General features: G+C 40.7%; 2 protein-coding genes across 7 annotated transcripts in view; one reads left to right on the forward strand and one right to left on the reverse strand.

Annotated features, from left to right (window-relative positions):
- The window catches only part of DHRS7 (dehydrogenase/reductase 7), a 38,264-nt gene extending 35,673 nt beyond the window's left edge, over window positions 1-2,591 (forward strand). For both annotated transcript variants that reach the window (XM_075503810.1, XM_075503809.1), the window contains 2 exons: window positions 1,450-1,665; window positions 2,393-2,591. In XM_075503810.1, the coding sequence (XP_075359925.1) occupies window positions 1,450-1,665; window positions 2,393-2,428 (252 nt within the window). In that variant the 3' untranslated portion in view covers window positions 2,429-2,591. The remainder of the gene's footprint in view (window positions 1-1,449; window positions 1,666-2,392) is intronic.
- A 2,247-nt stretch (window positions 2,592-4,838) lies between these two features.
- On the reverse strand, window positions 4,839-21,882 carry PCNX4 (pecanex 4). 5 transcript variants are annotated; one of them, XM_075503811.1, is made up of 12 exons: window positions 21,578-21,882; window positions 18,688-18,740; window positions 17,264-17,990; window positions 15,420-15,599; window positions 14,814-15,328; window positions 13,870-13,970; window positions 13,599-13,721; window positions 12,972-13,335; window positions 10,120-10,223; window positions 8,634-9,670; window positions 7,882-8,068; window positions 4,839-7,515 (listed from the first exon to the last, which is right to left on the reverse strand). In XM_075503811.1, exons 3-12 carry the CDS (start codon window positions 17,950-17,952, stop codon window positions 7,264-7,266), a joined length of 3,552 nt encoding a protein of 1,183 aa, XP_075359926.1. In that variant the 5' UTR covers window positions 17,953-17,990; window positions 18,688-18,740; window positions 21,578-21,882; the 3' UTR covers window positions 4,839-7,263. The 5 variants fall into 5 exon arrangements, with proteins under 5 accessions (XP_075359926.1, XP_075359928.1, XP_075359927.1 ...); XM_075503813.1 differs by having other exon boundaries at window positions 14,814-14,953; window positions 21,578-21,879; XM_075503812.1 differs by lacking the exon at window positions 21,578-21,882 and adding an exon at window positions 20,752-20,765.
- Between the last annotated feature and the right edge of the window lie 2,166 nt (window positions 21,883-24,048).

The following is a 24,048-nucleotide window of genomic DNA, read 5'->3' on the forward strand; positions in this document are numbered from 1 at the left end:
AGGCCCAGTGATTCATGGTTTTCTTTTCTTTTTCTCCTCCTAGCAAACACTAACCTCATCTTCTTACCTAGAAACGCTTTGATTGGTGCAGAACTATGTATGGTCTTGTAATTCTTTGTGGTATCAAGTCCATATCAAATGAAAATAAAGTTTGAGAATTGTTATGCCTTCTCTCTCCCATCACATACAATCCAAGTCTAGTAAAAATTACTGTACAGCTGCCCTGCTACACTTTTGGGGGAAAGGCTGGGATTTTCTGGACACAATTCTGCATGCAGAATACTGTCCTTTTTGCACAGGTAGCTTTTTGTTTGCCCTAGTCATGATGTCCCCTGTTCGGTTGACGCTGTTGTTGGCAAAGCCACTAGTCAGCTGATGCGAGGCATGCATTCTTTTCCTGTTAGTGATTGTTCAAGGAGAAAAAGCAAAACCTTCCAACTGCACAATTGCTTTTAATAAAGGCTGTCTAACAAACTGGCTGGCAAAAATCATTACTGTGATACATCAAAATGTAATAGGTCCTAAATTCAATCGATTTGAAGCTCAGGATAACCCACCAGTGAGGGGGTGGGGGGGAACATCCCATTGTTGAATCAAGTTCTGAAAGGATTTTTGGCTTCCAAAACTTCATACTTCTGTGAAAAGAAAAGATGTACTTTTTGAACAGTCTGGAAAGCTTGCAAAACAAATTCCTCAGATTTCAGCATGGCAAAAGACCTAGGAGGAAGACTGAATCTAGACCAGAATTGCTTTTGCTCTGGGAAAGAGAAGAACAGATTGGTAGAGCGGTCTGTTATTGCTGGAGTGAAATGCATATAAATTTACAGGGCTGTGGCTTATGTTCGCTAAGTGATATGTGTGGACGGGATTTCAAGTCAAGACATCCCTGCCACTGAAGAAGCCTGTTGCTTCTCTCTTGTTTGAGACGGCTGCCCACAGAGCAGAGCTGGCAGGAATATTTAAGTTAATGGGGAATGTGGCCTCATCTACTAACTTGGTTACTGAATAACTTGTAACATATAATGGGGTAGGCAGCTGGGAACAGGAAAGTTCCCATTTCTCAGAGCCCTCAGCTGCAGAATGTGTAACTTGTTTATTTCACAATAAAGTGGAAGCCATGCTGAAGCAGGACAGAATTTGGAGATCCACTTTTTAACCTTCTTTGACCCATCAATCAAGGCATTAATTGAAAGGGTGCTTTATTTAAGCATGTGTGCTAAAGCATGTGTGCTAAAGCATGTGTGTAAGTGTTCCCACACTGAAAACTAGAGGATTAGCACAGCAAGGCATGGGTTTCCCAGCCCCAGTTTCTGCTGTACCAGCTGGGCTATTCTGCTTGTGCACAGTGTAGACACTGGGAGGAGTATGTCTGTTGCACAGAGCCCAGCCCTTTCTCTCCCACAAAGAGAAGTCCAGTTCTAATCCCTCCTCGCTCTCTCTCCCCTCCAGTCCATAGAGAACAGCGGTGATCAGTCCCACAAGATGCCAACTGACCGCTGTGTCCGGCTCACTCTGGTGAGCATAGCCAATGACCTGAAGGAGGCTTGGATCAGTGACCACCCCTATCTGGCCGTTTGCTACCTCTGGCAGTATGCGCCCACTTGGGCTTGGTGGCTGATGAACAGAATGGGCAAGAAGAGGATACAGAACTTTAAGAGCGGAGTTGTAAGTTTATTCCTCTGTCCTCTGCTTGCTTGCTTTACTCTGCTGACAGACTTTAGCCACGGGAATGTTGGGATTACATTTTGGATCTGTTTCCTTTTTCCCTCCTCACTTCCCTAGCAGCTGATGCCAGGCCAGACTCCATTGCTGCACGCCTGGTAGTCTAGAATTACTGCAGTGCAGTCACATCACAGAACGGGGAAGTCAGTATGTCTTGTAGTGCCAGAGGTCTCGCGCTGATCTTCATCACCCGGGCTGCAAGTTCAGAACTCGGCAAACCTGAGCTATAAGTCACTAGTGTAAATTATTAATGCAGCTTGGAATTAAGACTGTTGAAAATCTCTCCCTTGGTTGGGTCTAAGTTTTATATCGGGCATGTAATCCGAGCACCTCCCAGAATTACGTTAAGTAATACTGCTGTCTGTCAGGGCTCTTCACTCACATTCACTTCCCAGAAGACAGCTGTGCAGTGCAGTGTTCTCTTCTTGCAGTACTGCTTGGTAGATGGTATTTTTCTTACTGTGTTTTTGTTGAACTTGGTACAAAAAAAAAGTTAAAGTACTCCAAAAGTGGGAAATGCAAAAATAAGGGTGGCACATGCAGCTTAAGACTTTCTGCTTCCACACTGTAACTGTACACTGTCACAAGCTGTTTCAAGCAAAATAACACTGTGGGCAAGGGACTTAAATAAGGGGGGGGAAAATACTGATTTAATGTACTCTCACTCCAGGATGCTGATGTCTCTTACTCAAGAAAGAAGAAGTAAGGACAAACATGTACAAAATCACGCTCGTGCTAAGGCTGAGAATCTTTTTTCATATTGCGTGACTGCAAACAAAAGCTTTTTTTATCTGTTGTACCTTTGTCATCATGTAACTTGACAAATCTATCAAGCTGTATACACACTTGACTAAATAAAAATCTCTTTCTAAACATACCTGTTTCATGCCAAACTCCCATAGGCTGAATTTTTAAGCTTACAAGAACTGAGACAGAAGAGGCCAGGCAGTATTATTTTGATTGCTGCTGTGACATTGGCAAATACTTGATGTGCAGGCTGAAAATGATATACCCACAGGATCCTGTTTCCCTCACTTTCATTCCTAATGGATGTTGAGCAAAAAAAAACCAACCCACAAGCAGAAGCTTGTGGTATAAAGGGTAAGGATGTATAGTCTGTGTTGGTGAATTGTTCCTTTGGGAAAAGGAGATCATATTTAATCTTTGCTGTACAGGTGTCTGAGAGCAAAATGTGTATCATCATGATGTGTATTTAGGGCTAAATCCCTTAACTTCTGGCACAAGACTTAGAAGTACTTAATCTTTAGGTCTCTCAGCACCATGGCAGAGTCCACAGTCCTCAGTCACGTGGTTGTTTTGTAAGGGCTGAGGACTGGGCAGTGCATAGAGAAGCAGAGGGGAAGGGAGAGTGGGACAGTATAATTGTAACCTCTGTCAGGGGCAGTACTCAGCTGTGCTCTGAACCTGGTGTATGTTACATCTATGGAGCATCATGGAGAGAGGAGCAGGGGAAGGTCCTGTAGCAGAACAGCCTATAGCTACAAGAGGGGGCACGGTATTAGTGAGAAATCCATTGCACAGCAGATTGCTTACAGCTAAGACACCAGTGCTTGTGCCAGAGCTGAATTAGGGCAGACACCACATTATAGGCAATGTAAGCATGAAATAGAAGCTGAGTTCCCAGCTCAATCAGAAACAGGCCCTTCTACACACAGAGGATGCCAATCTCAATCTCAACAGTAGTGGTGGTGTACTGAACAGGAACAGCCATGAGGAGCTGAGGACTGTACTTTTTAAAACATTTACCATCCCCTTGATGCCCAATTCACCCATTAGCTAGAAGTACCTCTGCAGTGGTAACTAGTCTGCACTTAGCTTCTTGGTGAGCTTCTTGCTGTTGACAAAGGCCTTAGAAATGTTTAGATGTATCTCAGGCCACACACTATCCAGTTAAGAAAAATTCTTACTTATATCATTAAGTGGTAATAAAAGAATAATAGCCCATTTATAACTTATTGAAACTTTCCAACCACAGCAAAGAATAAGCTAAGAGTGATGTTTTTAACATGACATTGAACAAAGATAGAAATGACTGTCTAGAAAAAAAAAACCAGACTGATCAAATGATGACAACTGTCTGGAAGAAAGGAAGGCTTGTGTCACTTGCTAACACACCAGTTCCTACAGCACATTTCACAAACCACAGTTAAGAGGCAGCAGTAAGTCCGCATGACAAAATGCGGCTACTCTTAATACAACACCCGTGCAGATGATGTTCACAGGATGCTTTAGCTTCCATCCTCTAATCCACAGAAGATTGGGCAGTATTGCACACAGCAGAAGGCTTGCTCTCCCATTTATGTACAGGTTTTTGCTGCTTTTTCTCTATCTAAAAAAGTGTAAGCCTTTGTGCTCCAAGAGGAGTTCACTTCTCTTGCATGAGCTAAGGACACTTGCTGCTAGATGTGTAACACAGACCCCCCTCACGGACTGTGCCGCTGCTGCTGCCACCAGCACACAAAACGGCATGGAAGGAGTGACAGCAGAGATGACAGGGACCACTTGGCAACAAAATTACCTCGTTCAGAGAGGGAGCTGACCTTCAAGGAAAATGCAGAAAGTAGACTCTTTCCAAAAAGGAAAAGCATTTGCCATTTGAAAACTTCACTTCCCTACCACTTTGTTCCACTAAAGTGATTCCTGTTGCTTTATTGGACGTGAATGGGACAGAGGCAGTCTCCAGGATTTAATGGTTTTTGTAAAGGCTCAAAAAAAGGGGGTGAAAATCCTTTGGTAAGCACTGAACATTTGTTAGAAAAATACTTTAAAACTGATCTTGTTACATAAAGGTTCTTCTCCAGAGCCATGATGAAGGTGTCTTACACTTGCTTTTGTGTGATGAACGTCGCAATCTGTAAAGCAAGTTGGTGTTGATAAGAATGACAGTGAAGCTGATGCACGCAGCTGGTTAGAAAACCTAGAGCAGTTCTCAGCGGTCACACGGAAAAATGGCGGGCGGACCTGTCACAAGCTCAGTCCCTGGTATTCAGTCCAGTACGAGTATGCCATCGGTAATCCAAAGAGCGGCATATATTACATGCTTACAAGAACTGCAGACAAGACCAGGCCTGAAGGCGCTCTAAATTCCTGATAAATCAAGGAAACGCTCCAAACCAAATAGGACACAGTTGAAGAGCACGCAAACAAAACAACACACGTAACAGGGGCACTCGGCTGCACAAATTTGTGGTACAGAACAAGAGGCTGTAACTTGTGGTTCTGCCAAAAACAAGAATCTAAAGAGGGTTACAGAAAATTGTAACGTGAATTGGGGTCATACTGTTGCAAAACACACCAGAATGCATGCACTGGCTCAGTCTATTAATGAACAAGGGGCCGTAGGACATGCTGCCTGCAATAGCAGGGGACAGGCTGTGACAGCGCGTTAGAGCCCAACTCCACATTCCTGTGCACAAACAGGAATTCTGCACATCGCTAATTCCGTTCCTCCATCTGGTACCAGTCAAGATCCCTGCAGGAACACCAGGGCCAGTTACCAGCAACACTTCAAGAAGACTGGGTACCAGATGGAGAGGAGCGGAGGAAAGCAAGAGAAAAGGATCACTGCTCTCTTCAGTTTTTTTCTCAACCAGTTTATTCAGTTTACAGAAGACAAAGAATGAGGGCAGAAATTACAGCCATCTTCAAATAAAAGACTGCTGCTGCTGCAAAAAAAAGGTAATTAAATTTTCTGTGACCATACAGAAGACAAGTAGCAAGAGGCTTACAGTGAGGCAGGGAGGTTTAAGTAGATTTAGGAAAAAACCCAAACTTACCAACTGCTGCAAGAACAGCAAAGAACTGGAGGGAACCACTTGACAAGTTCATGATACTCCTGGTATTGAAAGTTTTAAATCAGATTAAACATTTGCCAGGAGTAGTTCCTTTTGAGAGGGAGCTGAAACAGGTGCTCTCTAAAAGCCTGATCGGTTTCCCTGACTCTCTATTTCCAGATACAGTCCATGGCCAAGCAAGGTGATTTGCGGTTATCAGCACTTTGTTACTTACGCTCCCGCACACCAGTCGCCTTCTAAAAGCTGCTTCCATTAACATTCTGTGGGAATTTCATCCTGTACATTAAAGTGTTATACCGTGGAGTTTGACAGGCATTTCCTTACCACCTCTGAATTCCACTACAAGGTTTGCATATTTTTTTTAAAATCATTTATAGTCACTGATCAAAAGAAGGGGTATTAGCCAAGTACACAGTACACAGTCCTGTGACAAATTTTATCTGATACAAAAAGGTCTGAAAGGTGAGGAGTAAAAGTAATAAACATGCTCCAAATTATATGACTCTGGGTGTCCTAAACCAGAATTAATTCAGTTATGGAGCAGATCCGATTTAAATTGATTCTACAGGTTAAAGACAGACAATTACCTACACCCTGCTCTGCATATGCCAGCAGTAACGACACTAACTACAGATCCACAGAGAAAACTCATTTATGCGCTAGTGACTGGTGGTGACGAACAGGACAAACAAGCCACTGGAGAGATGACCCAGGCCTGTTTTCAAGGAGACCTGTAATATTGCAAACCAATCACCAAATTCTGTTCTAACCTCCAGTAAGGCTAAAAAAAAAAAAAAAAAAAAAAAAAAAAAAAAAGAAGGAATTCTGGCACAGACAGCTGCATTCCTTCCCTCTCCCCCATCATCAAGCTCTCACTGTATTTGTGGAAGACTGGTTAGCGATGTGGCCATAGGTTGCAAAAAACCCCATATATATTTATATATATAAAATACATGGATATTGGAAGGAGGAAATAAAAGGAATCCCTTTGGACTTAAATTCCTTCTTCCCCCTAATTCCACATGTTTACTTTCATCAGTAGGTCACCCAGGTTATTGATGCATCAGAATGCACGCTGGTTTATATAAATGCTCTTTGCCCCCCAAAACAAGTACTTTGGTAAAAATCGTCCCTTACAACTTCCTTTGTTAAAGCATAGCTGATAACTTACTACAACTAAGGAAGATCAGCTAAAGTCATATAACAAATGCTAAAATTGAACTCAGTCCAATATAAAATGGCCAGAATAAAAAAAAAATTTCATATAAATAGTCGTATGTACACTTTGGTTACCAACTCTGCGGTTGACGGTACTACAGTGAGCTGTAACCTGTCAGTGCAAGTCACCTGTCCAACTATTAAAAAGAAAACCAAAACAAAATAAAAATCAGAATGCACCAAAAATAGTTACTGATCAGAAGTATGCTGCTCTTCTCTAAACTGGAGAAGAGAACTTCAGCATCTCCTGGCTCATCAGCCACACAGGCAATGGTGTCTCACATATTCCAGCAGCAAGAAAACTGTTCAAAAGTTCCTGCCTGCTGAAGGTTCTGGCTAGCACCATTTCTGTGCAAATTATGTATGCTGGCTTGGCGCTGCCATCCAGCACCATTTTGAGAGGAAAATCTTACTTGTAGTGTATAAATGTAGCATGAGCATTTGATTCCCAACATGCAGATGGAAAATATGAAATAATAATAATAATAAAAAAAGTGCTACAGACATTCTAGAACAAAGGCAGATGCAGAAGTTCAGATGAATAAACGGGGTAGCCAAGAGGCGGGTCCGCAGCTTGCACAGTAAGGTTTCGCAGAAGAACGGGGTGTGCCTGGATGCTGTAGCGTTCTTCATCGTCATTTGTAGCATACAGCAGCTCCCAGGACAGATTTGCCCACTGACCTCGGACAGCTTCATCATTAAGTTTTCCCACTTGTACTAACAATTCCTGAAGAGTGAGGACTCGCCCAGTGTAAATTCCCTTTAAGAACACACAGATCAAAATGTTCAGCACACTCTCCAAGCATTTTGGTTACAAAGCACAAAATCAAGCTTTGGGGCTACATACTATGAATATTGTCCCTTTAAAAATGGCAAAGTGTATAAACTAGTCTCCTCGGTTCAATTCTTCCCTCTATGAAGATAATCAGGAAATATTGCTGCATCTGAAGAACAATGCAGTGTGATTTTCAACAACAGTGATGTCAGCTCCTGCCTAGTACAAACAAACTTTGGTTGCATGGCCTTCGTGTTTTAGAACACAATTAAAAAGGGAAAAAAAAAAAAAAAAGGCAGTGGAAAGGAAAACCAAACTTTGACCTTGCTTACTAGTAATTTTTCTTCTTACCATGTTTGGGTCATGCCCCAGTGAAAAAAGGTATGGCTTTTCCTGAAGAACTGCCTGCTGCCACTCAAGATCTGATACCAGTCCAATGTACCAATCGTTTTCATATTCTTCCAGATAGTTAACCAGCTCTTTGAAGTTCTCAACTGGACCCAGGCTCGCTTTGTCAACCATAAGTTTAAAAGTGTATCTGAAAGGTACAAAAAGCCATGCTGTAAGTAGTGCAGCAGAAGACAGGAGGAAGAAAGCCTCTTCAGGCTAGAAAAGGCAGGAAGGCACCATCAAGTGTTATCAAGCACTAGCAACTTCCTGAGTTATCGCTTGTCAGCTGAGTCACTAGAAGTTAGTACGGGTATGCTTTTAGCTCACCCAGATGTAAAACACATTAGCTTCAACATCTTTCATTCACCGCAAACACTGTTACCACTGCCCGATAATGGAAAGTGCCAAACATCTAACTCCGTCACAATTCTCTTAGATTATGGAGACAATGAAAATGGGTTGGTTTTTCCCCACTTAACACAGTGGATTTCCAGTGCTGGAGGCAGCTGCTGTGGGGAAGGGAAGAAGGAAGGAATCTCGGTATCACAGCCTTCACTGCCTGGGGTTACGGGCAATATTTGTGTTGGAAGAAGCTACAAATACATTTAAACGATACAGTTTTAACATGAACTACTCTTAGCGAAGTGATACTTACTTTCAAAGCACAGGACACTTTGTATCATTTTTATAATCTGAAGGAATATTGTTTTTACCTGAATGCTTTTAATGCAAGCTGGAATAGCTCTGGTTTGCCAGTTAGCCAGTCCAAACCAACAGACCATGGAATACCACCAGTGTATGCTCTGAACACGTGGCTTGGGGCAGGCACGGTGTTATCCAGTCCAAACAGACCAAAACAACACGACAGTACTCCATGGATGTATAAGTCTTTCAAAGCTTTATCTTTCATAAGGTCTTCAAGTAAATTGGAAGGCTTTTCTTTCAGATGAAAAAAATCCAGTTGACTCAAAATGAAATGGTACCATTCTTCTGGAAACCTCTGCCTCATTTCATTGACTTTGGAAGTAGGCACCGGGGCTGTTCTCCATTCTTCAGGGATGCTCAATAGCTCCGAGTAACAGCAACTAAATTCAACCGGAGGTAAAACTTCTTGCTGTTTTCCTTTGTCTACAGCAGGAAGCCCAAGCACAACAGCCCTGTATAATTTATCTTCTGGTGACATTTCTTGTGGGACGTCTTGGGTCTGTGTTTCTACAGATCCTGGAATAGACAGAGGTACTTTTGGTGTAGTTCCCAACTGCCCAGGTTCTTTTCTGTCTTTCATTCTGCCACTGGGTTCAAGATCAAAAATGTCACTATCATCAGTCCAGTCCTCAATTGTGTCAACACTAAAGCTATCTTCTTCCCTCAGAGGCCTGGCTCTTTCTACTGCACTGCTATGCTGATTTTCTGGAAACGATCCTTTTTTGTTCTTGTTGGCATTGCCTGGGTTTTCCCATGTTTTTGATTTTTTATAACAATACTGGATAAGCATCCATACAAGCACTTTAATGAAATCATCTTTCAGATGCTTTAAATTCTCATGAGAGTCAATTATTCCAGATAACACATTTCTGGCATCAGAATACAGCCGCACAGGTAGAACAGTACAAGGAGTCAAAATGTGTCCAAAATGGTGATTGGGAGAGAGAATCTTTGCGTGCTCCTGATGTTCAAAGGCCATTTCAAAAATTTCATCAACTCTGTGAGCTTCAGCAGCGTGACAGGATGTTTCCTGCAATTCTAGCCCCTAAAGCATAAACGAAAACAATTTGGTTTTAGTCTTCACCAGTACATCTCTTAAATGCTAGCAAGCTGTTTTCTTGCAACAAAATTTTTCTGAACAAATAAAGATACGTTCCACTGTCAGTATTTCCACAACTGAACCTACAAATCTAACTAGAGGTAAGTCATAGCAAAGCACTCTCTACAACATTAGACACAGATCAACGTATTTAAAAAAATAAATCTGTGCCTCCTACAGATCTTATTAGACAGCTTAAAGATGTTGTGTCACAAGCTAGATGATAAAAATTTCACATCTGCTAAGCATGTCAGTTGCAAGACTAGTTAATATAGCAATAACACTCATCTTAAAAAAATTGACTGTAACGTCAGGTATATTGCTGAAATGTTATACAAAAAAAATGTTTGCATGATTCCAAAACATTAATATGTCAGGCCTTAGCATGCGGTTACCTTAATGTTAACACCACAGTAAGTGAAGCCTTTTTCTAGCACCAATATCCACATCAGTCTATCCTGAAAACGGCACAAGTAATGTGATCCAGGTAGAGAGAGACCTAGACAAGAAGAAAACCCAAAAACTATGGTATTACTGTGGTGTTATATTGATGAAAGTCTTTTCTACATGCCAATTAAGGAATTCAACTGCAAACACAAAGTATTTCTGTATCAACATCAAAATCAGTTAAAACTGGCTAACTAGTACCCTAGAATCTTAAAGAAACTAGCTGCAGAGCTAGATCTTGAAATTGTAGTGTTATCTTTGAAAAAGCTGTGGAAAACTGGGAAACCCTCACACAGCTGCAGGACTACAATATTCATGCTGGACCAGGGTTAAGCAACCCCATCCTCAATTCCCTTTGTAGAGATGACTTTCATGATTAAAGATCATCCTTGGCTGCATTTCCAACCGCACAGTTCCCACTGATGTCACCTGGAGATCTAAAATTCTTATGACTGCCAAATGCATTAAAGAATCCTCATCTAGCACGTGAGTATCTTAATGGCCCTATTTGCTGTGGAGTATGAAGTTTATATGTTATGGGAGAAATAAAAATGTAACTCAACAGGATTTGTCAACTACACTACCAATTCCTAAATTGACTTGTCTGTATTCCAGAATGATTAGAAAATATCCCTTAGGATGCGAAATCCAGAGTGTAAATGATTCTGTTCAAGCTTACCAACCAATAATATCATACCCATTTTACAGATACATAAATAAGAGGCAGAGCAAGAGCACCTGCTCATCTTTAAAGATTTGTGAATCAGTATCATACACATTGAACACTAACAGTAGATACAGTGGAAATCATCTGGAGTCTTTCTGAAATACCTCGGTGTGTCTGTGTGTGTGTGTAATAGATCTGATCCCACTGTATGAAGTTTGACATCACCAAAAATACAGCCAGACAAAATAAACTGGAATTTGAAAATCAAGTTCTGAACAACTTCAGATCATGCATCAAAGTAATTAGTACTCAAAAATCCCACAATCTGGCTCTCACTGTAAAAATTAAATGACACTTATGTCCAAAAAACTGGTACTTTTTCTCTCTTCTACCTATTTCAATAAAAAGTGCAATGCCAAAGTTCCTAGCAACTGGTGGTTATACTGTGTTTCTTTTAAGTTATAGCCTACTGTCAACTTCTCCAATACAATGCTGCTGTTCTTAAGCATGACATTTGCTGCCAGTTTATGACCTGCTTCTGCTGTCACTCACATCCAAGTGACCACTCACTTGCACAGAGAATTTTAGTTTTAGAATGTTGCAAGATGAAATCAGTGAAACCAACCATTAAGCTGTAGTTAAAATTTAAGTAACCTTTTCTATCCCACTGAGCTAATGAAGTGCATTTTCTTGCTAACATTTTGCAAAGATTTTAATTCTTTTCTTGCTACCTGTTAAAGCTACTAAAACGCCTTTACACAGAAAAAAGTATGGTTTTAAATTAAAATAGAGACACACAAAGTGGTACCTCTTCATTTTGAACTCATCTGAGAACACCACATTTTTTTCTTGCTTGAAGACATTCATTCACAGATTTTCCCATTAAAGAAGAGACTCTTTCCCCCCTTGAGACTAGCATTTTAAATTATTTAATCTGAGGCATACATGCCACCACAGTCATGATGGCAATGGGGAAATCTATATATATTAAAAATATGTACAGATACAAACCAGATATATATATCTGTTATGTATCTATCTATTATATATATATATATATATATATATATATAAAACCTACATAGGCTGATGCAGTAGACAAACTGAAGTGTCTCTCTTTTTTAGAGGAAAATGCTTCCTAGTTTTTTTTTTTTTTTAATACCTCTCTCTACACCAGTACTAGAAGTGCAGCAAATGTTTCCTAGTAAAGCACTTGCATATAGTCTTCAGAAAAGTGTGATTAAGGTTAACTTCCACTGTCTTCAAATATTAGTCCATTTTTTCCAGTCATAAGCCATTTTCTAAGAGGCTTATGTAAATATTTGCCTCTTGTCTAAGGGCAACGATCTTTTGATTATTCAGGTTACACAAAGACTGTTTCTCAAGAAAACGAGCTTGCAATTTTAACAGTTATTCTGTCTCCAGCTGGGAAAAACACTTGGCATTTCTTTACCTCTGTTTATATAATTCTGTAAAATACCCATCATGATGTCTTTCACAGGCTTTAAGACCACAAGTCCTGTTACAACCCTACCCTAACTTCCTGCACAAGAGATGACATGAAGTCTTACCAACTGGTTCTGTTCTCAGCTGTTTACTGCTAGGTAAAATACATGACGTAGCCTACAAGCATCCAGTCCATATTCACCATACCTAATTAGCATAGCCAAATTAGCAAAGTCACCTTCTGGATCCCGAGTCATGGGATTGATGCAGAGAAAGACACATACATACACAACCATAAAGAGCAGTCTGGCACACCTCGTTCTCTCCACTGACTGCCAAGAAAACTCCTCAATTTATTGCCTCCAATTAGGTGGGATGAACGCATACCATCCTTTTTTGTTCAGTATAAAAAGATTAGGATTGATAGTTTCATCACCATTTAGTTTCTCCTTATTTTAAAGATAACAAACCAGAATTATTTTTTTACAAGAACGTAACAAGTAGAGATGTACGAGAAAGATAGAAATAATCACATTTTCCTCAACTGAACAATCTCTGAATATCAGATTTAACCTACGCCATGAAACGTGGTTTAAATCAGATGCTATGATTCTCCTGTTCTCCAGCAAAATCATGTTTCCTAAAATATTTAGCTACATTCCTTCACAGTGTTGCTAACATACCTACCTAGGCTACCGGCTGCTAGTGCAGACTGCAGAGCAACAGCCAGACTTGGAACCATCTGCTGGTAGTACACGGTATCGGAGCAAACACACGCTGTAGCGCCCACAGGTCCTGGCCAGCTTCGGATAGGCCTAGGAAACCCAATCAAAAATACCGGTAGCGTGAAGAGCGGCAGCAAGGGAGAAGAAAGGAGCGCAGAGATGGTGACGAAGGTCAGCAGGATTGGGAAGAAAACGACATTGAGTGTGATTAAGGTGGCGGTAGATTTACGACGTTGTTTTTTCTCTGTCCACGATGTCAAAAGAATAGCTATGGCAAACTGCAACTTTGAGACAAACTGAAGCAGCCGATCCCGTAGGATACCAACCTGCAAGATACATACAGCAAGCACGTTTATTTGTACCCTGTATCGTATCATATTCAGCACTGCCAAAGCTGCCTTATCTATTATAATTTTAAGAAAATGAAGAGTGATTATCATTGACTGGTATTAGAGTGTATATCTTAGGACACAGCTTTTTAGCTTCTATTTGCTAGGTCCTGGACTCTGTAATTCTCTAATAGGAGAGGGCAAGGAAACAAAGACTTTAAGTGACAACTATCTGCGTAAATTTACATTATGACAATTACCAGCAAGAGTCTGATTCCTGTATCTAGGCTCCTGTTCCACCAGAGGTCTGGATTAAACACCAACATTTGAGCTACTGACACAACCACTATGTCCAGTAGGGCATTTTCTGTATTCTGCCAGACCTAAAATAGAGATAGGTTAGACATACATTTAAAAATGTATTTATCTATCTCTGCTTTCATGACCTGGAGTATTTCTTCCAAGTCACCTTAATACTTAAATCACGCAGAAGAGAATTTCTTAGGCTAACATATTTAAAATTCAAATTACCATCCTAAATATTCTTGTGAATCCAATGCAAACAGACACAGAATGAAGATTTTGTAGCGAACGGTCTAGTGACAGGAATGCTATCATAGCAAACGGAGACACTGTAATTGAAATAAAAGAATCATTGATTTCCTTTCAAAAACATAATTAAAGTCTACAGAGGTAAGCAGTCTTATTGCAGAATGGAAATCTTGGCATAAAAAGAGAACTCTTCCCTTCGTTACTACAAACTCCTCTTTGCATTACACTTGTAGGATACCAAACAGCGTACTTGCACTAATGGCCCAAGATGGCAGACATTTATGTCGACGCTTAGTTGTTACTTGCTATTACTTTTTTTGTTGTTTGTTTCCCCAAGAGAATGGGAATACTCAAATAAGTAAAAAGAAACATGTGAATAGCACTCATCAATCTACTTCCCCAAACTGATCCTTCTCTCTTTATTAAAATTAAATAATTTAGATCAAATTTTGGTTCCCCCAAAGTAGATACATTTGTCCCTAACCTACCAGAAAGGAGACTGTTCCCTTTACCAGCAAGTTGTAAGAACCAAATATTTAGTCAGCTTGAAGACTCTCAACTCACTTTTGTTTCTGAGTACCTTCTAAAAAAATCTACAAGAGCCATTTGTTCAAAAGTGAGTACTGATGTTACAACTAAAATCTTTTAAAAGCCTTTGCTTTCTGAGCTGGACTTTTAAAAAGCTCAACTTTTTAGCTTTACCCCTAAAAAAGAAACAAATAAAAATCACTAATCACTTCCAAATATTCTGAACCAGTAATTTTGACCGCAATGCACAATGTAGCAAAACAATCAACAAATATTTCCAGCTACTTGGTTTTTCTTAGTTCATTCACAGAATCTTGCACATACAGTAATTCTAGCGTTGTTTCAATCTTCCTACAAGCATCATCTAACAAACAACAGACAGTGCGTATTCCTACCTAGTGTTAGTAAAATCCTCCTGACAACACCAACTTTCATTAGCCTTCTTTGCTTCTCCATGAACACAGTCACAGTCCTGACATCCTTTGGATAAAAGGGGTTTCGGAAGACTCCAAACAAGTACACTCTCTGAATCTCTCTAAGAATCCACATAATTATAAGCAATATGATCAGAATGTAACTCGCTATAGCCTGAGGACTGGCTTTGGAAAATGATGAAAAGCCTGCAAATTGATGCAGCAGGCTAGCTTCTATGAGAGCAAATGTCAACACAGTCAAATAAAAAATAAATTCCCTCCACCCAAATTGTATTCTAAGACCTCTGTGCATATTTTTAGATTTGCTGGAGGCTAAATGGCTGATCATGGTGTGTTTGAAGGCAAAACCAATCTCGCTTAGGTTAAGACTCAGTATGAACCCAAATCCAGTCATGAAGAGGATCACACCAAGAGTGCTGGGAATGAAATACGATGCTATTGCTGTTCCAGCAGAAATGAGAAACATTACTAATAACCTGTGAAGGAGAAAATAAAAAAGATTTGCTTGAAAAGAAAAAGGTTATAAACGATATTGATATATTTTACAATTATATAAACAACATTTACTTTGTGTTACTTGACATAGGTGAACCTCCTAGTCCAAACTCCAACAGTTGTTCCATTCCCCATAGAAAAAATGCGTCAAGTGGGGGCAGAATTCCCATTGCCCATAAGAACGGCAGAAAAAGAAATATGATGTGCAAAATCTGGTTTGTCTGTTCTAGAATGGCTGTGTTGACAGCAAACCTGGATAAAAGAAGAAATGTATTTGACTTCTGTGAAGGAAAAGATAACTGATGTGTGGGAAGACTTTTTGTTTAACTACTACAGCAAATCCAGAAGTATAAACATTACATATTCAATCTACAAAACCTCAACTAGTATATTTTAAAAGGAAAAATAAGGACATGCATTTATGCTTGGGGCAGTAATACACTAATTAGAACATCAGAACACAGGCTAATTTTTCATTCAAAAGATTTGAAGACTTCAGATTATGCAGATGAATCAAGTGATGCAAGTATCCTAATTGTTTTGATACTGTTGTGATAATACACTCAAGAAATACTTGTGCAAAAAGAAAGGTCCACAGGCTCTAAGACCTCAACCGTTTAACAAAAAAATTCTAAGTATTTTTTCAGAATTACAAAAGCAAGACTTTATGCAAGTCTAAGACCCAAGATGTAAGCCTTAACACTGAAAGAACTGGCATGTTGCCTGTACACCAAGAGATAAACTCTCTTTAGGAATATAAAATGTTATTTGCTACATAAAAGTATTAAAATCTTCCTGTAAAAACACAAAGATCAGTATTGGAAATCTGCATAAATTCTAAGCCATATGTAGTTCACCAGCTACCTAATTAAGTTAAAGGTGGACTGCTAAGATATTTGGTTTCTCTTTACTTCTTACTAAATAAGTAAGTAAGCTTCAAAGGAATTTTTTCAGGAATTTAAAGAATCTCTGAATTTTATCCTTGGGAAATTAGATAGTAGAATTTGGGGTCCAAGACCATGAGTACAATTTTCTTATCGTAACTGAAGAGGCAACTATAGTAAATCATTAACAAAGACACCTCCGAGTGCAAAACTAGTAAAATCAAACATGCTTTTTTTTTTTTTTTTTAATGCATTTGAAGTACCCCAACCATAAAATATGTACATTTGACAAAGTGATATAAATATCACCTGACAGGGAGAAAGAATGCATAAAGTAAATCTAAAAGCATCTTGCTTTAAGAGATTCTACAAATACTTTAGCTACGACACTCATCTGAAAAGTGGAAATATAGAAGTCTCCTATTTGTAGACTGACATAGTTCTTTTGTATTACAAAAGCATTTAAAAATCCAGGTTCAAAATCCATATAACAAAGATATAGCAATACTCACATTTGCTTATCCACTCATTAAAACCAAATTTATGGTCTTTTTTTGCCTGTAATTTATAACCCTCTGCAATCACTTTGCAGAGATTAAATTAGAAAATATTCCAGGATGAAATCTGGATACAAATCCAGCGCTCCTGAAGTCTGCAGTGTTTAGATCTATAGTTCCAGATCAGGAACATATGCTTTGAAAACATAAAACACACCCTTTAAAAGGATGTTGATGCAAATGCTCTTGTACAAAAATACTGACATTGACACTAGAAGATAATTTTAGCTGTCCCTTACTTAGAAACTGCTCTTCCTAATTTACATGGAACACTATAAAAATTTAACAACAACCTTTTATGCAAGTGTAGAGCATCAATTTTTACCATACGCTTTTCTAGCTTCTTTCTTTGGAGTTCCTACAGTTGATTAAAATCTCAAAATAAATTTTCCTCAGAAGAATAATTTCATCCTTCTCATCACAAATGTATGGAATAACCATTACTTTTATCAGCTAAATGCCATATTAGGTTTACCTGTGTGCAAGATCCACTGCAATAAAGACAAAAATATAGAAAGGTCTCATCAGAGCAGTGATTTCGTAAGTATCCAGTGCTTGGAAAGTAGCTGTTTCGGTAGCTGTATTTATGATTAACGAATACTCTCCTATACATATAGTCACCCATCCAAATACAAAGATCATAACAGTTCCTCCAATGTTGCTATACAGCAAGGTTATTCTGTTTGGCAGCAAATACCAAGTTCCCAACCCACACAATACCCCTGCCAGAAGGGAATGAAATACAGTGTTGATTATATACTTCTTGCCAGGAATAATAAATTTTACTGTCTCTGAACCTACGCAGCTGGAAAATTCAAACTCATCTTCATCTGTTAGGGTATTCTGAATTTGCATTCTTTCTACTCTCACTGTTTTCTGTTTCGCATATAGATTTGTCATCTGAAGAATAAGTGCAGTAACAAACATCAGTCCTCCTGAAAGTGCTGCAGTATAATAGTCTTTCATAATGCCTAATTGGTACAAAAGTGTTCCTACTCCTCCCAAAACCCATGGCGTCAAGAAAAGAATGATCTGATTCACATATATGTAAGGAGGGGCACAATAGCCTAATTTAAACCGGGGACCTCCCAGCACAGTCTGTGGAAAGCGCTTCAAGAAGAACTCCTGTTTGTAATCATTCAGCAGAGGTACATCTGGACCCATTCTTATTATTCAGGAATGCTGGATGAATATCATTTTTCCTGTAAGAGAACAGAAAGAAAAAGATGGAAAGATTACTGAATCTGGAACTCAGAATTTAACCAGGGAATTCTTTTGTCCTATCTTCATTTAGCAAGTTATTTTGGAATTCTGAGATGTTAGTGCTAGTAGACATCATCCTAAAGCACCCACAGAATCTGCTAGAATACAACTACTAAGAAAACACCTAAAATGGCAAAAGACTATCTATTTTAAAATAAAGAATACATTCATGTTCTGAAGCTTTAGGCAACAAATAAAACATACAATCTGTTCTTGGGAGATTATAAAACCGACTCATCTCCACACCAGAACACCTTCCTAAAACTGAAATTTGTTTCCATCCCGTCTGATTCCAATCACATCTTGCCACAGACCTCTAATTCCAATTAATCCTGTTAAGGATCTCCATATACAAACAGAAGAGTCAGTGATTTCAGTGAATAGCCACATAAGTGCAAGGATACAGTCAACTGAGGTCCCTCTAAAAATCAAAGCCTTATGAAATAAACTAACTGTAAAAAAAAAAATTAGTAGCAGCATTAAAAATTGTTTTCCACATCAGCATTTTTACTGTCCTCCCTACACAGCCTAGTTGCAAAACAGGATCTCACTGTACTAAGCACTACACAAGACATAAAATAAACAGTTCACTTTCTGCTTCCTAAAACATATAAAATAAAAAAATAAACATAATACTTGTGAGTTGTCGCAGAATCGGCATATATTCTTCTGTATGTCAATGGAGAAAGCTGAAAAAAGGAAAAAAAGATACCTGTAAACATTTACAATGAATCATCAAATAGAAATCAGATATGAATACTCATTTAGAGAGGATCAGGCAATGTAGAAATAATGAATGTAAGATGCTAACTACAATATTAAAATATAATTTTATGCTACTAGTCACGAAAGCAAGAATCCATGAACGACAGGTAGAAATACTCAAGCTAAGAAACAGGGTGACAAAACACACAAAAATGCAGTGCCAAAGCAGTTCGTTAATCGTAATTCTAAAAAAAGAGATGTTGGTGTGCATTAGGAGATGTGCAAGTACTTAAATTCTGACTTTCTTCTACTGGACCTGTATAATCTGATGAACACCTATTAGCCATCATCGCTGATATAGTAAAAATGAAACACACAGCTGCCGTGGAGCTTCCAAACCACTGTGTCTCTTCTTCCTACAATACCAAATGCTTTTAGGCGCTTCTGAGAACAATTTACTCCTTACATCTAAACAGATATCAATCACTTGACTGTGGGTAGATACTGGTCATCATGGGACTAAGTTGGAAACAGTGCAAATGAGAGAGATTAAAAGCCATTCATATGCATTACCACAACTGCAAATTTGCATTCAGGCTCAACTAAGTCAATACACTCCACAATGAAAAGCAGGACCCCACAGGCTCTGTAACTACTCTCCATGTAGGCTGTGGAAATTTTTTTTTTTTTTTTAAGTAAAAATTCCAAATTGGAATTCTAAATTGGAACTTTTACACATAGCATATTGAACACATAGAGGTTTTTTGGTCATACTATTTCAAGCCATTCAAAGTTTCTTAAGGGAAGGAGAAGGCAGCAGTCTTAATGGAAAAGACACATGTTGACAATGGAGAGGGGAATTCATTTCAGTCAGCTCAGGAATTTGAAAATGTAACAGGGACACACCCAACTAAAAACAAATTTCAAATGTAATTAAAAAAAAATTTAACAATTCAGCCAATCTTGTTTAGAAAAAGAAACCGTTTAGAGGGCTACATAGGCATGAAACTAAGTTGCTGCGAAAGTTACATGCCATAGAAGATTTATATGCACGTAAATGATAGAAGTTGAGTTTTAAAAGAAACGTAGAACCAAAAGGTGCATAGTTTTCCTTGAAAAACAGTTTTCTGGCAGCTGTGTTTTTCTGCTCTAAGAAGGACTATTTTTGTTTCAAGTTCTAGTGTGCGTTTGTGTTTGTCAGTTTATATTGCTAACAAAACGTTAACAAAACATTCCTCTTACAGTTTCTGTGTAAACAATAGACATTTTTGTGTGAGACACAAAAATCTACGCACATAAACAATATAGTTCTACTTGGCTATACTCCAAAATGAGCCATAAAAAGATGTGAATTTATTTATAAATGAAAATCCCAAGACTGAAGCTCACAAACTATGGAGACGATACCCTCGACTATCGTCCTGGCTTCCAAATAGCCAGGTAGCACATTAGGACTTCAAAGAGGCACTCATGTGTGTCTCGTTATTTCTGCGCAAAGCCCTAGCAACAAGACTCCACACATTAGTGAATGTTTACAGGACCTGGCTTCAATATACATTCCTAACATACAGGCCTGGCCTGACTGACAACTTGCCTGGTTACCCAAACAATCCGTACCACAACAGTTTGTCATCACCAGCAGGGATCCATGCGACTTAGACACTATCATAACAAGGATGGTAAAAGGACTTTAACACCATAAAGTCATTTAACATGTCGTGTCGTCCCCCCCGCCCCGTGTCCCCCCCCCGATGATGGCTAATATTGTCTCTGTATCCTTATTACAAAAGGAAACAAAGCAAATCATGCTCAAATTCAGGCAGAAATTCATAGGAGGGCATAAATTTTTGTCTAAATGAACATCATCCTTCACGTCCACTGATGGTGGATCAGCTCAGTGCGGTTTGGTTTTATTTCAAGCAGATTACAGAAAAACACGTGTACAGTTCTCAGCCATCTAAGCTGCTGAAGCACATAAGGCTTAAAAATACTTACCTCAGTGGTCTTCGAGGTCTTTTCACACAAGACTAAGTAATGGTTATAAATCACCTGCTAGCACAGGAGGGAGGAACGCCAGCGTGGGAGGCGCAGGGAGGGCTGCAGACAGCCCCTGTCCAGGCAACCCCAAACGCACCCCCTGCCTAGCTGTGTGCCCAGACACCCACACCTCTACTCCATGGTTAAAGATTGAGCTGTGCTGCAGGCCAGCTTCCAACCCAGGAGCCAGACGGAGCAGGCTGGGGGCCTCTCCTCAACAGCGTCGAAGCCATCCCCCAGTGAGACCGGGGACAAAGCATTTTAGGCTGGTGTTGCTCCAGTTATGGGAAGAGCATCCCGGGACCACTTTGGGAAGGGCTGCAGACCACCTTCGTCCCCAGACACCTCTGCACCTGACCAGACGGGCTCCCACCAGAGCCACCACACGTTCTACCCAGCTACCTCTCCCCTCGATCTTCTGCAGGAGCAGAATCAATCAACCAAGCGACCAAAAATAAAGCCTCTGCTGTTTTTAACTCCGGAGGGGAAGGGGAGCCACCGGGGCCGCCAAGGCACGGCCGGTGGGCAAACCCAGGGGAGGGCAACGCCAGTCAGGCACAGCCGGGCGGGACGCGCTGCCTCCCTGACTGGCCCCGCACCGCCGCCTCCCCACTTCGGGGAGGCCCTGGCGCCTCTGCCTGCTCCAGTGAAGGGCCCCGCGGCGCCCCAGCTGCTGCCGCCCCCGGGGGGAAGCGGGCAGGTCGGTGTCTGCACCCCTACGGCGAACGGCCGGGGCCGGCGAGAGGCAGCCGCGGTAAAGAGCCTCTGCGAGGCGGGCACCTACCTCTGGCCCGGGCTCGGAGCAGGTCAGGGCTTTGCGGGGCGGGGGAAGAAGGCGAACGGGGCTGAACCTGCAGCGGGAGGAGGGAGGATGGCGGAGCGTTTCCCCCCCCCCGCTCCAAGGCTGTCCTGAGGGAGTGGGAACGGCGCAGGCTGCAGCCGGGCGCTCCTCCCCGCCGGCGGTGCCCCTCCGCCCCGGCGCTACCGCTGCTGCTGCTGCTGAGGACGGCGGGGAGGGGGGAAGGCGGAGGCGGTGGCTAACGGCGGCGGTGAAGCTCGGCCTCGCCGCGGCGGCCCCTTCCCCGCCCCCTCTTCCCTCCCCTCGGCCACCGCCGCCATTTTGTCCGCCTGAGGCAGCCGGTGGCCGCGAGGCGCTGCGGGGGTCCGCGCTGCCTGCGGGAAATGGCCCCGGGCCGCGGGGTGGGGGCGACGGGCTTCTCCGGGCGTCTTTTTGGCGGGGTTGGCACAAGAGCCGCGAGCGGCGACGAAGGCGAGGGGCTGATCGCCTTCCTGCTCCCCTGCGGCGGGGCTTGCCCCTACGGCAGGCTGGTGCCCCGAGCCCGACGGCCACTCACCGCCCTGCCCGCCGGCCCTTCCCTCAGCAGTACGGGTTGTTCCAGCTGTGCTTTCCACACATAACCGTCTTCCTTCGGTTGTAAAATTAGGCGTGAGGCATCTCGCTAGCTGTGGCCTGCCAGCAGCTTCCCGAAGTGAAGAAGAAAAAGAGAAGGGTGAAAAAAATCCCTCTGCCCGCAGAGGAGCTGTGGCAAGGCAGGCAGGGGCTACCTGTGGCCGCCATTACCAGCCGTGAGCCGGGCCTTGTGCCTCTTGGGGCTCCTCTGTCCACATCAGTCCATATCCCACTTCAGCAGCATCGCTTTTTGGGGTTGGTCCCTCTTTAGCTGAGGAATTTGTCACCCAGACAGCTTTGGTTTCCTCAAGTTTCTTTCTGTCCCTCTGAGCTGGCATGGAAATGTCAGAGGCTGGTTTTTCATCACTTTTTTAGTTGTTTTCATAATCTTCCCATATTAAAAGTGCAAAGCCAACCAAATTAGTCTGTTTCTTTAATTATTACAACATATAACATTCAATACACAACATCCTAGTATTATATTAAAACATTTAGCACAAATACTCAATCCACAGTATTCTGACATTAAAATACTCTTAAAAGTTTCCTTAATCCTGAATGTTAATGGTCTTTCTCTGTTTATGTATAAGTAATTCAAGATGAGAACACTGATTCTAGCCTCAGGTAGAGGCAAATGCATTCTCAGTTTTCTTTTAGGTTAACTAAACTTGAGCATTCATTGGCAAATTGAAATGTAAATCCAAATACTGCAATACTACTTACCACTTTGAATTACACCCATTAAACATTGACAATATTTAATAGAGTGGGCATGCTTAATATAATTTATATCCAATAATGCTAAAATCTATAACTCACTGTATGCATTAGAGCACCAGGGCATGCATATGTCTACCTTAATATCTATGTTACAACAATCACTGTATATATTCTTACAAACAGTTATATCCATTTTAATCTGAATCCCTAATTTGACACACAAGCATATGCTAAGAATTTAGGTAGACTAAAGGATTCACTGTAATCAATTCTTATAAGAAGCATCATAACTGTTTTGTAGGTCTGTTAATCTTTATTCTTCAGAGATAATAGAAAGGCAGTTAGATTGGGGTATCCAGTGTAAAACCTTGGAAACACTACCAAAGAAAAATGCTCATTTACCTTTACTGAATTTCTTTTAAATGAAGTTCAATGGTACAAATGATACTAGATTCCAGCCTCCTGGAAGACAAATACAAGTATCTAAAAAAAAAAATGTTTTTTTCAGGATCCATGACTTAAGATTTATTCACCCTGTTCTTCGGGTTGCAATCCTATTAAAATTAAGTATTTGTGTGTTTCATAGATATTCCAAGGTAAATAGCATCTCTGTATAATTCACTAAAGGTCAGTAGCAGTATTTTCTTTTTGGTTGACAAGTTTCATCCTGTCCCAGTTTACCAATTCAGTTACAATTTTGTAAATATGACGATACTTTTCTGGAATATGTAAATCCTAAATAAAAATTGCAGGGGGGGAAGCAGACATTAGATTTATTTCTTTGCAAGCTCTGCCACTTGTCTTTCAAAACTCAGAGAAGGCTTCTTTCCTGTCCACATTTCCTACGATTTTGCACTTGCTCAAAAGAATAAATCAGAATTTCAGCCAGTGCAAACTCCAAGCTATTTATTGGAGAAGGGAGCATACTAATTTATTTCTCTTAAAGAGTTCTAAGAATTTTCTTGGTCATATAAAACAAGATAAAACCTGCTAACAGCGTAAACTGTTCTAGGTAAATTCTGCCAACCTCCAGCTGTCTTTTGCAGATTATCGCGCAATGTTTAACTGCAAGCGTGTGAACGATCCTACTGAAATTAATAGGACTCCTCGTCTGCTTAAAATTG

Source organism: Mycteria americana, chromosome 5 (genome assembly GCF_035582795.1).
Source record: "Mycteria americana isolate JAX WOST 10 ecotype Jacksonville Zoo and Gardens chromosome 5, USCA_MyAme_1.0, whole genome shotgun sequence".
NCBI lineage: Eukaryota > Metazoa > Chordata > Aves > Ciconiiformes > Ciconiidae > Mycteria > Mycteria americana.